General features: G+C 31.2%; 1 protein-coding gene across 1 annotated transcript; it reads left to right on the forward strand.

Annotated features, from left to right (window-relative positions):
• The first annotated feature begins 1,267 nt into the window (after positions 1-1,267).
• On the forward strand, positions 1,268-13,395 carry LOC111717793 (serine/arginine repetitive matrix protein 1). The gene is made up of 6 exons (XM_023493242.1): positions 1,268-1,518; positions 4,273-4,386; positions 5,803-5,949; positions 9,750-9,806; positions 10,506-10,645; positions 12,819-13,395. Exons 1-6 carry the CDS (start codon positions 1,480-1,482, stop codon positions 13,393-13,395), a joined length of 1,074 nt encoding a protein of 357 aa, XP_023349010.1. The 5' UTR covers positions 1,268-1,479.

Here is a 13,395-nt window from a genome sequence, read left to right on the forward strand (position 1 = left end):
TGTTAGGCATTTTTCCAAGTGGAAACTTCCCAAGTTACAATTTTTTAAGTGGCAACTTCCCAAATGTGCAATTTCCCAAATGGCGACATTCCATTGGTTAGCTTAGGCATTCTGAGGCGCCGCAGGCTGCAATAAGAGCCAAGCGCTGCGGTTATGATGGGCAAGAGGGCCGAGCGCTGCGGCTAGGACAAACTTTGAAAGTTACCGTTTGGGAAATTGCACTTTTGAGAAGTTCACAAGTAAAAATGCCTTTGGGAAAGTACCTAACGTCTATTTGACTGGAGCTCTTAACACCTAAACATGAGAAAAAACAGGTTTAGGTTCTGATCTGGGGATGATAAAAGCTTCTGTGTATTTTTTAGATTTCAGTATTTAGTGACTATTGAGAATCCAGATTAGATTAAGGTTTAGGTTGGGTTAAGATTCGGGTTAGGTTTAGTATGGTTTGAGTTTAGTTTCTGCTTTAGTATCAGGATCAAACCAGGAGTTTAAGATCAGATTCAGTATCAGGACCAAACCAGGAGTTTAAGATCTGGTTCAGTATCAGGATCAAACCAGGAGTTTAAGATCAGGTTCAGTATCAGGATCAAACCAGGAGTTTAAGATCAGGTTCAGTATCAGGATCAAACCAGGAGTTTAAGATCAGATTCAGTATCAGGATCAATCCAGGAGTTTAGGTTCACGTTCAGTATCAGGATTAATCCAGGAGTTTAAGTTCAGGTTCAGTATCAGGATCAACCCAGGAGTTTAGGTTCACGTTCAGTATCAGGATTAATCCAGGAGTTTAAGTTCAGGTTCAGTATCAGTATCAACCCAGGAGTTAAGGTTTAGGTTCAGTATCAGGATCAAACTATGAGTTAAGGTTCAGGTCAGGATCAGAATCGAACAAGAAGTTCTATTTCAAGTTTAAGTTGCTTTGAGTTTAGCTTTGCTTTCTTCATTCAAACTGTATATACTTTATACATATATTATATACCAGCTAAAAGACCCAGCGTTGACCATGGAAAAATAAAATTTTAAAAATAAATTCGATTTTTAGCCTATGTCACGGCTACCCATGAGTGTCCACAAAAAATATCAGCCCATTCGGTCCAGTCGTTTGGTCGGCCAGAGGAAGCATAGTTACGAATGTCTTGTTTTATTATATAGATTATATATATACATATATGTATATACATATACTCAACTAACTCAACTATTAATTGGTAATAGTGGAGGTTCAGGACCAGATACAGGTTAGTCCCCAGTTCAACCCTGGTGTCACAGTTACCCGGAGTGCGGAAACAAAACAAAACCCGGAGCTAGTTTCGTCCTCAGCCACAGGGTACACTCGGAGAAATAATAATAATTTTGTCCGACTCACAGTTTTACACTTTAAAATTAGGAGAATTCAAAAACTATTTTTACCCAAACTACAAAGTTCGTTTCAAATCATGAAATACAAAAGTAGTTCTGTTTTAAAAATAATATAAGTTAAAAATGGGTGGCTTCAACAGTAAGAAAAACAAAGAACCAGAGGTAAATTTTTTCAAATGTGATTTAACCTTGAATGTACATATTTGTTTTTACGTATTGCATGTTGTATATTATGCAATGTATAACTCCAAAATCTATTAACTTCTTAAGAGGAATTGCATTTATTCCAATTAACATTTAAAATGCATTTGGAGAAAGTAAAATCTAGAAAGTACAGATTCAATTTGAGTTAAACCACCCTTTTCGTTTCTCAAACATTTTTCAAAATTATTTTTAAAACTATCTTTCTTAAATTTTTCATAATTATCCCCATTTAATCTAATCAACAAGGAACAAATTGTGCAAAATCAGTGCTGCTGTTTATAAGCCACTCTTTTCGCTAAATTTTACGCACAGTCCCTTAAAGGGTAAATTTACACCATCTGGCCATTAAATCTTTTCTATCGTAATTGGTCTGATTTTAAGTAAAAGATTTCTTCTGGGTTTCATGACCTTTAAAGGGACGTCAGTGTAATGTCATGTGACCTCCTTTTTGAACAGGATTATGATCGATTCACAATAATGCCTTTCTAGCTTGAAAAGCATTTAATTCTTACATTTCCTCTATTGTTTCTGGAGCAGTAATGCGCAAGCCACTTTTGTGGAGACACAACAATTGAAAATAATCATTCCTTCATAAAAAGCTGGTTTTTTGGTATGCAACAATTTTCATTTAATCCCGCCGGGATATTTTCATTGAAAGATACTTTGAAAATCTACAAAGGCAAAAAAATCAGCAAAATCCGCAAGCCCTCGGGTTTATCATTGAATCCCCTCTTTAAAAAGGAATGTCATTTACTCTCAGAGTCTGAGAGTAAATGATACAATTAATACGTGATTAGACAATGTTATGAAGGGTACCGTTGTGGATGGGACATGCTACTTTATAAACGGAGTGCCAAGATATTTGGCTTTTAATTTAATTACCTTTACTTTGATATAGAAACCATCACAAAATAATCGTTTATATTTCACTTAAAACTTATAAATTTATATTTTGTTTTAAAAATCTTGAAATTCATGAACTGATGAGGAATCCGTTAAAGTGTAAAGTTTCACCAGTCTCGGTGACATTGCGTGCTAACCTTGCATTTTTATAACTTTGTTTTTTACTTCCAATGCTGGTTTCTTTTTTGACGGTCAAGCACAATTAGAAGAGGGGGGGGGGGTTCATCTATAATAAAATATTTTGACCTATTTATAATAATCCTTTTCCGTGTTTTACGTGTTAAAATCACTAGTTATATTTTTATAAGTAAGAAAAAACTTACATTTTGTCAAACGTCTTTTACAAGTCTAAAATTGAAATAAAACTATAGTATGTAATTTCCTATCTAAACTTTTTTATGAAATAACATTTTTGTTTTTTTCTTTCTATGAAATATATTTGAGTTGGGTATGTAATGTACTTTCTCTGTAATATCCTATCTCTGTAATGTCCTATTTCTGTAATGTCCTATCTCTGTAATGTCCTATCTTTGTAATGTCCTATCTCTGTAATGTCCTATCTCTGTAATGTCTTATCTCTGTAATGTCCTATCTCTGTAATGTCCTATCTCTGTAATTTTCTATCTCTGTAATGTCCTATCTCTGTAATGCCTTAATCTGTAATATCCTATCTCTGTAATGTCCTCTCTCTGTAATGTTCTATCTTTGTAATATCCTATCTTTGTAATGTCCTATCTCTGTAATGTCCTATCTCTGTAACATCCTATCTTTGTAACATCCTATCTTTGTAATATCCTATCTCTGTATTATCCTATCTCTCTGTAATGTCCTATCTCTGTAATGTCCTATCTCTGTAATGTCCTATCTCTGTAATGTCCTATCTCTGTAATGTCCTTTCTCTGTAATGCTAATGTCCTTTCTCTGTAATATCCTATCTTTGTAATATCCTATCTCTGTAATGTCCTATCTCTGTAATGTCCTATCTCTGTAATGCCCTTATCTGTAATGTCCTATCTCTGTAATGTCTCTCTCTTATGTACTTTCATTGTCCTATAATGTACTATCTAATCAATGTACTGTCCATTTATTAACCACTTTAATTCTTTTCTCCATTGTTAAATGTATAATATGGCTCTAATATAAAAGTTTTAAAACTATTTAGCTCAAGGCCAATATCTACTAACAGGGTAGGGTTCACGGGTAAACCATTTAACTATTTACAACTAATATTAACTTTTTTTAAAACTTATTTTTAAAACAAACAACACTTTTCGTTTGTCAGCATTAAATGTAATAACTATAATCAAATGTATTCAATTAATATTATCGTTGTGGGGATTTTTTCTTTTATCATTCTTAACAATAATAGTTTATATACAATTTATAATATACAGACTAAATTTATAAACATCAGACTTATTATCAATATTATCTTATTTACTTTTATCTGTACTAGGCTTATTTGGTGCATTACGTCCATTAATTTTTTGTCATGATTTTAGTTTTTAATGCTGCTTTATGTGCAACCATTTTTTCTTCGAACACCTGAAAAAACTTTGCAAACTATTTTTTTTCCAAAACTGTTATCATTGTTATTATTAATGTTATTGTTATCATTATTATTACGTTTTATTTAAAATTCGGTGATGGTGATGGACCAAACCTCTGTAGAGTAAAAAAAGTAGATGTTAGTTCCACATCGCCAGTTTTTGAGAATATTTCTGTCATGAAGATTAAAAACAAACTTTAATTTGTTATTTTTTGTCGTTATTATTGTTATCAATAATGATTATTTCTTATTAATACCAGGTGGATCTATGGGATAGTAGGTTTAAGAAGGTGGATAGAGAGAGGGAACGAAGAGATAATGACTGGGCAAATAATTCAACAACATCATATAATCTTTTTGATCTCGAGGAGCAGGTTAGGAGCTCAGCATTTACTTCTGTAAACATGGATTTAGTAATAAAGATATTTACTTCAACTACTTTTCCTTAACCTGAACCGGTGTCCTGTATCTCCTCTGCGGCAGTTCATCTTACCCTAAAGCTTAACCATTTCTACACAATGCTAGACATAAAAAGCTTAATGTTAAAACATTTAAAATTATTCTTCTCCATAAATAAATGGTTATCAAGTTCTAAAATGTATTATTAGAGGGGGATAACGCAAAAAAGTAATTTCCTCCCAAATGTCGCCTTTCTCTCAAACTTTCAAACAATCAATATTTTATTATTAGATAAATCTTAGTATGCTTTTCCAATCTAAATATATTAATAAATATCGGCAAGCGTCATAAGATTGATTTTGATGTTTAAAATTACGTTGAAATGGTTAAATCATTAAGAGAAGGTAAACTACACGACACCGTGTGTCTACGTAGATCAACCATGCTTCTCACAATTCTTCTACAATGTGGGCTTTAAGAAAAAGTAAAAGATTTAAGTTATACATGATTGTTGACTTACTTTTATGTGATTAAATAGTTTCAACATTTTAAGGAAAAATACTAAGCAAGATCAGCCCGCTTAAAGAGACTGTAAGGAAAAATGAGAGGGGATATAGGATAAAACCTGAGAATCTCGTAAGTTGAACAATACCAATAAGACATCTATCTGATGTTAGCTGTATCGAAAAATTGATATAAAACTCCTGAGATTCTCAGGTTTAAAATAATGTTCACACGGGCACACCCAGATGTAAAGTTTTTAATGATAAGACAACGGCGCAATACAAAACGTTGGATATACATCTTTTAATCATTCTTGAATAAAATGAAAGATAGAAAGTCTTCAAAAACAAACTGGAAACAGGTTTACTGATATATAGTTTTTTGTTTCGTATCGTGAGCTTTTGCCCGCAACCCTTAATTGAAATAGATTATTTGTTTTAAGTTAAAAAAGTTTTAACATTATGATTTATATAACCCATTATATTTCAAATTTTATTTTTATATTTTAACTAAATAAATCATGCTAAGCCAACAAGAGCTGGAATAGAACAAACTTAGTTAACAGTTTTAATAGATTGTAGACATAATTTCTGTGAACCTTCTTTTCCGATTCACAACTATACCTTTTAATGAAGACCTAGTTTTCCGATCTTAAAACGTGTTAAATTCTGACAATTTTCTTAATGTTCTCCAATGCACAGATCCGTAATTCAGGTCAGTTTCAAAAAGAAACCAAAATCTTTAATAATCAATTTTAGCTAGAAAATCCACGGATATATCATTAATCCTTGATCAGAATAATGTTTAAAGGGTATTAGACACACAATAAAGAAAGAGTTCGTTTAAATTACGTATACAGTCTTTTTCTAAAGAACATTATTTCTCAGGGTTTCCGAGCAAGTCCTGATCCGTCTCCTCTTGACTCCCACAGGTCCTCAGACCAGGAGCTCTTTGAATCCGTCCCTGTCATACCGGCATATAAACTGCAGCAGGCCAACCCGGAGGAGATTCCAGAAGATTTTATACCACAGAAGGTAATTAAGTCGTTGCCACAAACTCTGATTTTCTAATACCTATATCTTTGCAACCTGATGCTGTAAATCTTTGATATTTCAAACTTTGATCTTACAGAAATCATAGTTTGAAATATCTAGGGTCTACAATATCGGGTTGCAACCATGAGAAAATCAGAGTTTGAAATATCTAGGGTCTACAATATCGGGTTGCAACCATAAGAAAATCATAGTTTGAAATATCTCGGGTCTACAATATCGGGTTGCAACGATGAGACAATCAGAGTTTGTGGCACAGACTAAAATTCCTTTCTTTATAAATAATATATTTATAGATTTAGATTTATCTAAAACAAAAATGGTCTAAAAAGAATTGATTGATACCTTTAGATTTACAGAATTTTCTGGTTGCAAAAATTGACAAAGTAACTTCTAACTTTTAACCTGACTGGTTAAGAAGTTTCTAAACAGTTTAGAAACATAATTGTAAAATGTACCACTAAAAATAAGACAGAAGGAGACATCACTGGAGTAACTTTATGATATTGTAGCGCCTTTAGTTTTGATTTTACGCAAACAAGTACAAAGTATAAGAAAAGCGAACTTATTTGATTACATTTAAGAAGTTCAAATAACTTTTTTCAATTTCAACAAAAAAAGTTTTGAGACAACATATAAGATTTCCATCTCACGTACAATTTACTTTATATTGATGTTGTACATTACAGATTTCTACATGATCTTAAAATGCAAAACTTTTATTGTTTAGACCTGGAGGAGGGGGGGGGGACTTTTAAACGCTTAAGTTAATCATTTTATGCTACTTTAAATTTACGCATTGATTATTGAATATGTTCACACTCACACAATATCAATTGTTATTATTCATGAACAATACACAGTAGTAACCTTGTTTAACATCATACATAATTAAAAACAATCAATAACTCTAGTCTCTACCATTATTATATAGAATAAATATCATTAAAAACTAGAGGAATATCATTAGAAACTAGAAGAATATCATTAAGAAATCTTAAAAGGAATATAATGAAAAACTAGAAGAATATCATTAAAAACTAGAAGAATATCACTAAAAACTAGAAGAATATCATTAAAAACTAGAAGAATATCATTAAAACTAGAAGAATATCATTAAAAACTAGAAGAATATCATTAAAAACTAGAAGAATATCATTAAAAACTAGAAGAATATCATTAAAAACTAGAAGAATATCACTAAAAACTAGAAGAATATCACTAAAAATTAGAAGAATATCATTAAAAACAAGAAGAATATCATTAAAAACTAGAAGAAAATCATTAAAAACGAGAAGAATATTATTAAACATTAGAAGAACATCATTAAAAACTAGAAGAATATCACTAAAAATTAGAAGAATATCATTAAAAACTAGAAGAATATCATTAAAAACGAGAAGAATATTATTAAACATTAGAAGAACATCATTAAAAACTAGAAGTATATCATTAAAAATTAGAAGAATATCATTAAAAACTTGCTTGTACAGTAATTGTAAATAATTAAATAATTCTCAGGATAAGTGTTACTAACGTCATCCATCCAGACCGAATACAGAAAAGAAGCCATATTTAAGAATAAATTAATGCATTTACAAAATTGTAAACTTATTTTTGCTAGATGTCTGTACTTTATACACAGGGTTACCAACAAAGGATGAGACTTCAATGATGACCAAGAAAACTTTTAAATATGACGATCTGAAGATTGAGTTTATATTTTTCCTCAAATTAATTCCTCCGATGGTATTTTAATTATTTGACATTATGTTCGTACAATCATCTCTGAAGTCTAACCTTTTGAGGGTTACCCTGTATATGCCTGCATTTTTATTCATTATGATATTTAGTAAATAAATTTTCTAGTTTCATTTTTACTCTTAAAATCTAAAAATCACAATCTTTCTTTAAGAAAAGTTAAAAAATTTATTCTTTCTTTTGACATGAAATCTTCAAAATCAGTGCTCGCATTTTGAAATAAGATGGGGCTTTAAATTGAGAATGCACTTACGTGTTTTATTAAAAATAAAGACTAGTTCTTGCCTCTTGGATCCGATGAATTAAGCTAGCAAAGTAAAAGCAATAAAAAGTTTCAATATAGCTAAGCTAATGTACAGTGAGAACCAGAAAACTGTGGAATAGAAAGTCGATATTAAAGTAATATTTAATTGTATTTCATCTTGTTACAAAGCCAATATGTTCACTTTAGGTTTAAAACGTGAAAAAGTCTAATGTTCAAAAATAGTTTTTAATGATAGCTTGAGTCTAAAAGTTGTATTTTTTCAGTTTTCCGGTTCTCACTGTATATAGTTTCTGTACAGCATAAAAGCTTAAACGCATTTTACTCATTGGTGAATTCGGTGAATATGGCAAAAATCACTTTACTTTTTTAACATTACAAATAAATCTATAATTTTTATCTCTAAAAGTTGTTAGTTCATCGTCGAAAAATACTAACAATCCACCACCAATTTATGTTAAATATAGTATAAACAATAAATATTAAACTTTCCTTATCCTTTCCTTTCCTTTTATTTCTATTTTTATATTTTTTAGAATTTTGGGCAAAGATTCCCACGACCTCTTTTTTTAGAGGTTTTTTCTCCTGAAACACTTAATATTGTATGTTTTTGTTATATTTCATAAATAAATAATTCTTTACTCTTTTTACTTTACAAAAAAAATGTTGGCAAAAATTTTTAAACGGGATGAAAATTTATTCGTTTCTAACTAATGAAAAGTAACTATTCGTTCTTCTCTGTAAATATCAGATTAAGATTTTATTTTAGCACCATTGGGTGAAAAGCTTCTTTAATTGCGAATAAAAATAGAAATAGAAATTAATTCACTGTTGATTGGTATATCATTCATTATTGATTGGTATATCATAAATACACTGACGATTTTAGACAATTTTATCACAGAGTAAAACTATTTAGAATTAATGTCTCTTTAACATCATTTTGGAAACAAAAAAAGTCACAAAAAAGAGAAAAGTTGTCACGGAGATAAAAAATATACTGATTGGTGACAAATGAACTCTATGTTTAGGAATACAAAAGGTGTCGGTCCATAAAATTTGCGACCTTTTCCGTTCAGAGTTTTACAGTCTTTAGAAAAGTAACTTTAGTTTATCAATGATTTTATTACATTCAGTAACTTATACTGTTACGCAACTGCCCTTATTGCCCTAAAGGTAAATATGTGAATACCGTGTGGTGTTCCTACGGATCTGACCGGAAGCTGCTCTGCCCTTAGATCACGTCCATAATAAAACCAGGATAAGTCTTCAAGCTTTATTGTACTGCAGTTCAATCAACAAAATTATCAGTAAATAGATTGAAAGAAATACACGGAATATATATGGGCTACAGAAAAAAAGCATGAAGTACTAATATAAACACATTTTAGCTACTTAGGCCTTAAAAAACTGCAGGAAAGACTATAATATTTGGAATATAATATCGAGATCAAACAATAATAAATATAAGATCTTACCAAATGATCCTCGTAACACGTCAGGTAAGTAATCAACGTAGCAATTATATATAGGTTTATTTACTACCACGAATCCAACGATACTAAACATGTTTCGGGCCGGTAACGTACAGTACAAAACCGGTTACATGATACAAAATTAGAAAATCACAAATATTCTGGAAAGTTCTTTGTCTTGAAGTACGCTCCGCATTTAGGGATAAATACAACACGTACAGGAATGCTGAACTGGTTCTTTACACAATCTAGGTTGCGTAAAATATATCAAAATTGTTTTTTAGGCTGCACGATTGCCTGTTCAGAAGAACTACTACGTTAGCCCTAAACGTGGAAAGAAGGTGAATCTAAATAAACTGATGTTTTTACGTACTTGGTTCAGAATATTGGCTCGTTAACGTCATTATAATCGGGTTTCTTTCTAGCGAAAACAAATTTACTTTAAAAAGGTAAATTATATAATTTAATTTTATTATCTAATTATACAAGCTAAATAGAAAAAAAGAAAGTTCTCTCCACAAAATCACAGTTGAGGGATTATGAGATAAAACCTTTGTTAATCGCAATTTTTCTGGAAAAAATCAAACTAAATACTAAAACCTTCTTTAATCCTTACATTCTGCAAATATAATCAAGCGATGTAAAAACTATATTCAAAGGGCTAACAAGACAGAATTAAAATTGAAAGACATAGCTAAAACCTGGTCATTATCGCATTAGAAGATTGTTTAACCCCCCCCCCGTCCGAGTTTTTTTTTTGAAAATAATAATTATGTTTGATCAAATATTCTAAGTTTAAAATATCAAAGGTTGCATCATCTGGTTGTAAAGATGATTGGAAAAAGACAAAGACAAAGACTCAAACCTTTTCTTTCACAGATGAAAAGTGGGGAAAATTCTTATAAAATTATTACACTGTGCATATTTGTATGTTTGCGTTGGATGAATGTAAACATTGCAGTACAATTTAGAGGTTTCTTGAAAAAATATAATTTGATCTTCCCACAGACTAGTCAAGGTTAACCCTATCTCCTGTTTAGACACGGAGCAAGAAACCCCGTCCTCCTTGGGACGGAGAACTAGCGGAGCAGGAAAACAGGAAACCGGAAACAGTAAACAGTGCACCGAACAGAAATCCGGAAGCATCGAGTAGGAAATTTTCGACCAGCAGTGATATTAGGAATATTTCTCGAGTAATTAAATATATTAAATGATTTAATAACTAGTCATTAATCATCTTATAACAAGTTCGGTTATTTTTTATTATCTTTTATTTTAAGGCAACTTAGAAATTTAGAAAGTATTCTTTTCGCGTTTTAAGTAAAAAGGTTTTATTTCTCATTCTTTCAGTTTTGGATTTGTACCTTTCAGATAAAATATTAAGGGTTTTCACCCCGAACTAACCAGAGAGAGAAGCATTCGGTTTCTTTTATTTGAAATCAAACGTGTTTTCGTCTATATTTCTACAATCTTTAAACTTACGGATTTGTTTATTTTATACTTTTTCATTCAAAATGTATATGCCAACAAAAAAATTGTTAAGAGAAAAGCCTATAAAATTATGTTAAAGGGGTCAAATTGTGATCGAAAGTCACAGTTTTCTGAAATATTGACAGAACCGTTAAATCCACGTGTGTCAGGCTAAATTATTTAAAAAAAAACACATCAGATTTATGCAAAACTATCCAATTAAGATTTGATATTTGTTACCTGTTCCCCCTCTCCTTCAAAAATGTCATTTGCTATGGGCTTGTTTTATTGTCAACTTGTAGATTATCCAAAATATCCTTCCTTACTTTCCTATCCTTGGCTTGACTGCAATGAGGCCTGAATCTAGGCCTTGTTTTGTTTAAGCTGTGACTCCTGGGGTTCCAATGCAATGCAAATATTGAAAACTGTCTGATTTAACCCCGGTCCTAGTCTTAATTAAATCATACATTTCATGCGTTATATTAATATATGAATCTTTATAAATTACTTATATCGGCAACAAATCACGAAATGCACTTGAGCCTTAACAATTTATTCAAAATCAATTATGTTCCAATTCGCATTAATCATAAACGTATACATACAGGGTGAGTAAAAAAGTGTGATTAGCGGCGTCTGGTGCATTATTGTACTTTTTTTGTATAACTCTCCTGTACGGTATTTTTTCAATATTTTTTGGAATTTTTAATTTTTTGGTACTCTAATGCCCCCCCCCCCCAATAATCTGCGAAATTTTTTTTCTCCCAAAATCTAAAGCAAAAATGTGTATGTATATAAATTCTATCAAATTCTTCGACTTTGTAAATATTGAATCAAAGGATCACAGAAAATTCGTTATTTTCAGTCCTGGTCTTATTTTTATGGAAAAGTTGTTTTTTAATGGCTCCTCAATTTTCAACTGAACAGCATATAACTTAAAAAGTAGAAAGAAACTAGAGAATTTAAAAACTTTTCCATGAAAATTAGACCAGAACTAAAAATTGCAAATTTTCTTATTGCAATTTTGCACATTTTCTGAAATTATGTGATTCAATCTTTGTAAAATTTTAGAATTTTATAGAAATAATATAAATACACATGTTTGCTTTTATGAACTTTTGATCAAAAAAAAAGGTTCGAATAATCTTTTTGGGCCACTTGAGTACAAAATAATGTCAAAAAAATATAGAAAAAAATACCATACAGGAGAGTACGCACAAAAAAAGATAAAATTTTGCAGCAGACGCCGCTAATCACATCATTTTTTTACTCACCCTGTACATATATTAAAAATCAATGAAAGTATGCATGTTTCCAGGCCTAGAAACTAGGAACTCAAGAGTGCTTTGAAAGTTGTTAGTTTGCACAACTGTCAATAAATACATGGTTTAGGATGAACCATCTCAGAGACCCCTTTACGGAGTTTTCACACTGTCTGTTGCAACTGCAACATATTTATTTCTTAAGTAAACCATTTAAAGATCACATTCAAGGAAGACGACCTTGAGATTGCCCAATTTTATGATTTCAGGTCATCTTTACAGTCTCATGCAATTCATCCATTGGGTTGCAACGATATAGGATTAGAAAACTTGAGTTTGTAGCAAAGACTCAATTCATTTTAACAATTAACAATCTTTATTATGGGACACATTTTATAAGTAATTTTTTACATATTAGATGGTTTAGATTCAAATACTGAATTCATGAAAAAAGATTTTCAGACATCAAATAATTATTTAATAAAATCAATTAGAAAAAGTTATAAATGCGAATTGTTAAGTTGTTAACTGTATTAAAAAAGTATAATGACATGAATTAAAAAAGAAAAGAAAAGACAAGTTTTTAATTTTATAAATGTCTTGAAATAATTGTCTGTTCAGTACTGTTGTATTACCTACTGGACGAAAATCTCCTCCCACGTTTACAACTGTGAGTAAACCTCTCGTCTCTCCGACCAAATCTCCACGTAAACGAGTGCCATATAAATCTAAAAGTGATCCGTCCCTAAAGAACTCTATCAAGAAAAACTCTTCCTACCCTCCGAAGAGACAGCCAAAACCCTCTCGAACAGCCTCATTGGACAAAGATTCTCTAACCAAGCCTAGTTTAAACAATAACAATGAAGAAAAGAAGAATTTTAGTGTTTACAACGGGGGTCGAGCTGGTACCCGGAGTAAAACGCAAGCTCCGTCCTTTACAATAACTAAACCAGCCAACCCACCTGTGATAGAATCTAAACCAAGTACCGGTCCCTCTGTGTATGTTGAGTCACCTAGAGAAGAGATAAAGCGTCCCTCCAGTGAACCAATAAAGGAGACAAAACGAGAAGGTTCCAAAATAAGACAAGCATCAAGAGAACCTTCAAGAGAACCTTCTAGAGAACGGAGATCTCAACCATCAAATAAAGGTGAGTTTTTGAAATCTTTACTCTCGTCCCCCCATGTTTACAATATATGA

This window comes from Eurytemora carolleeae, unplaced genomic scaffold (assembly GCF_000591075.1).
Source record: "Eurytemora carolleeae unplaced genomic scaffold, Eaff_2.0 scaffold181, whole genome shotgun sequence".
In the NCBI taxonomy this organism is placed as follows: domain Eukaryota; kingdom Metazoa; phylum Arthropoda; class Copepoda; order Calanoida; family Temoridae; genus Eurytemora; species Eurytemora carolleeae.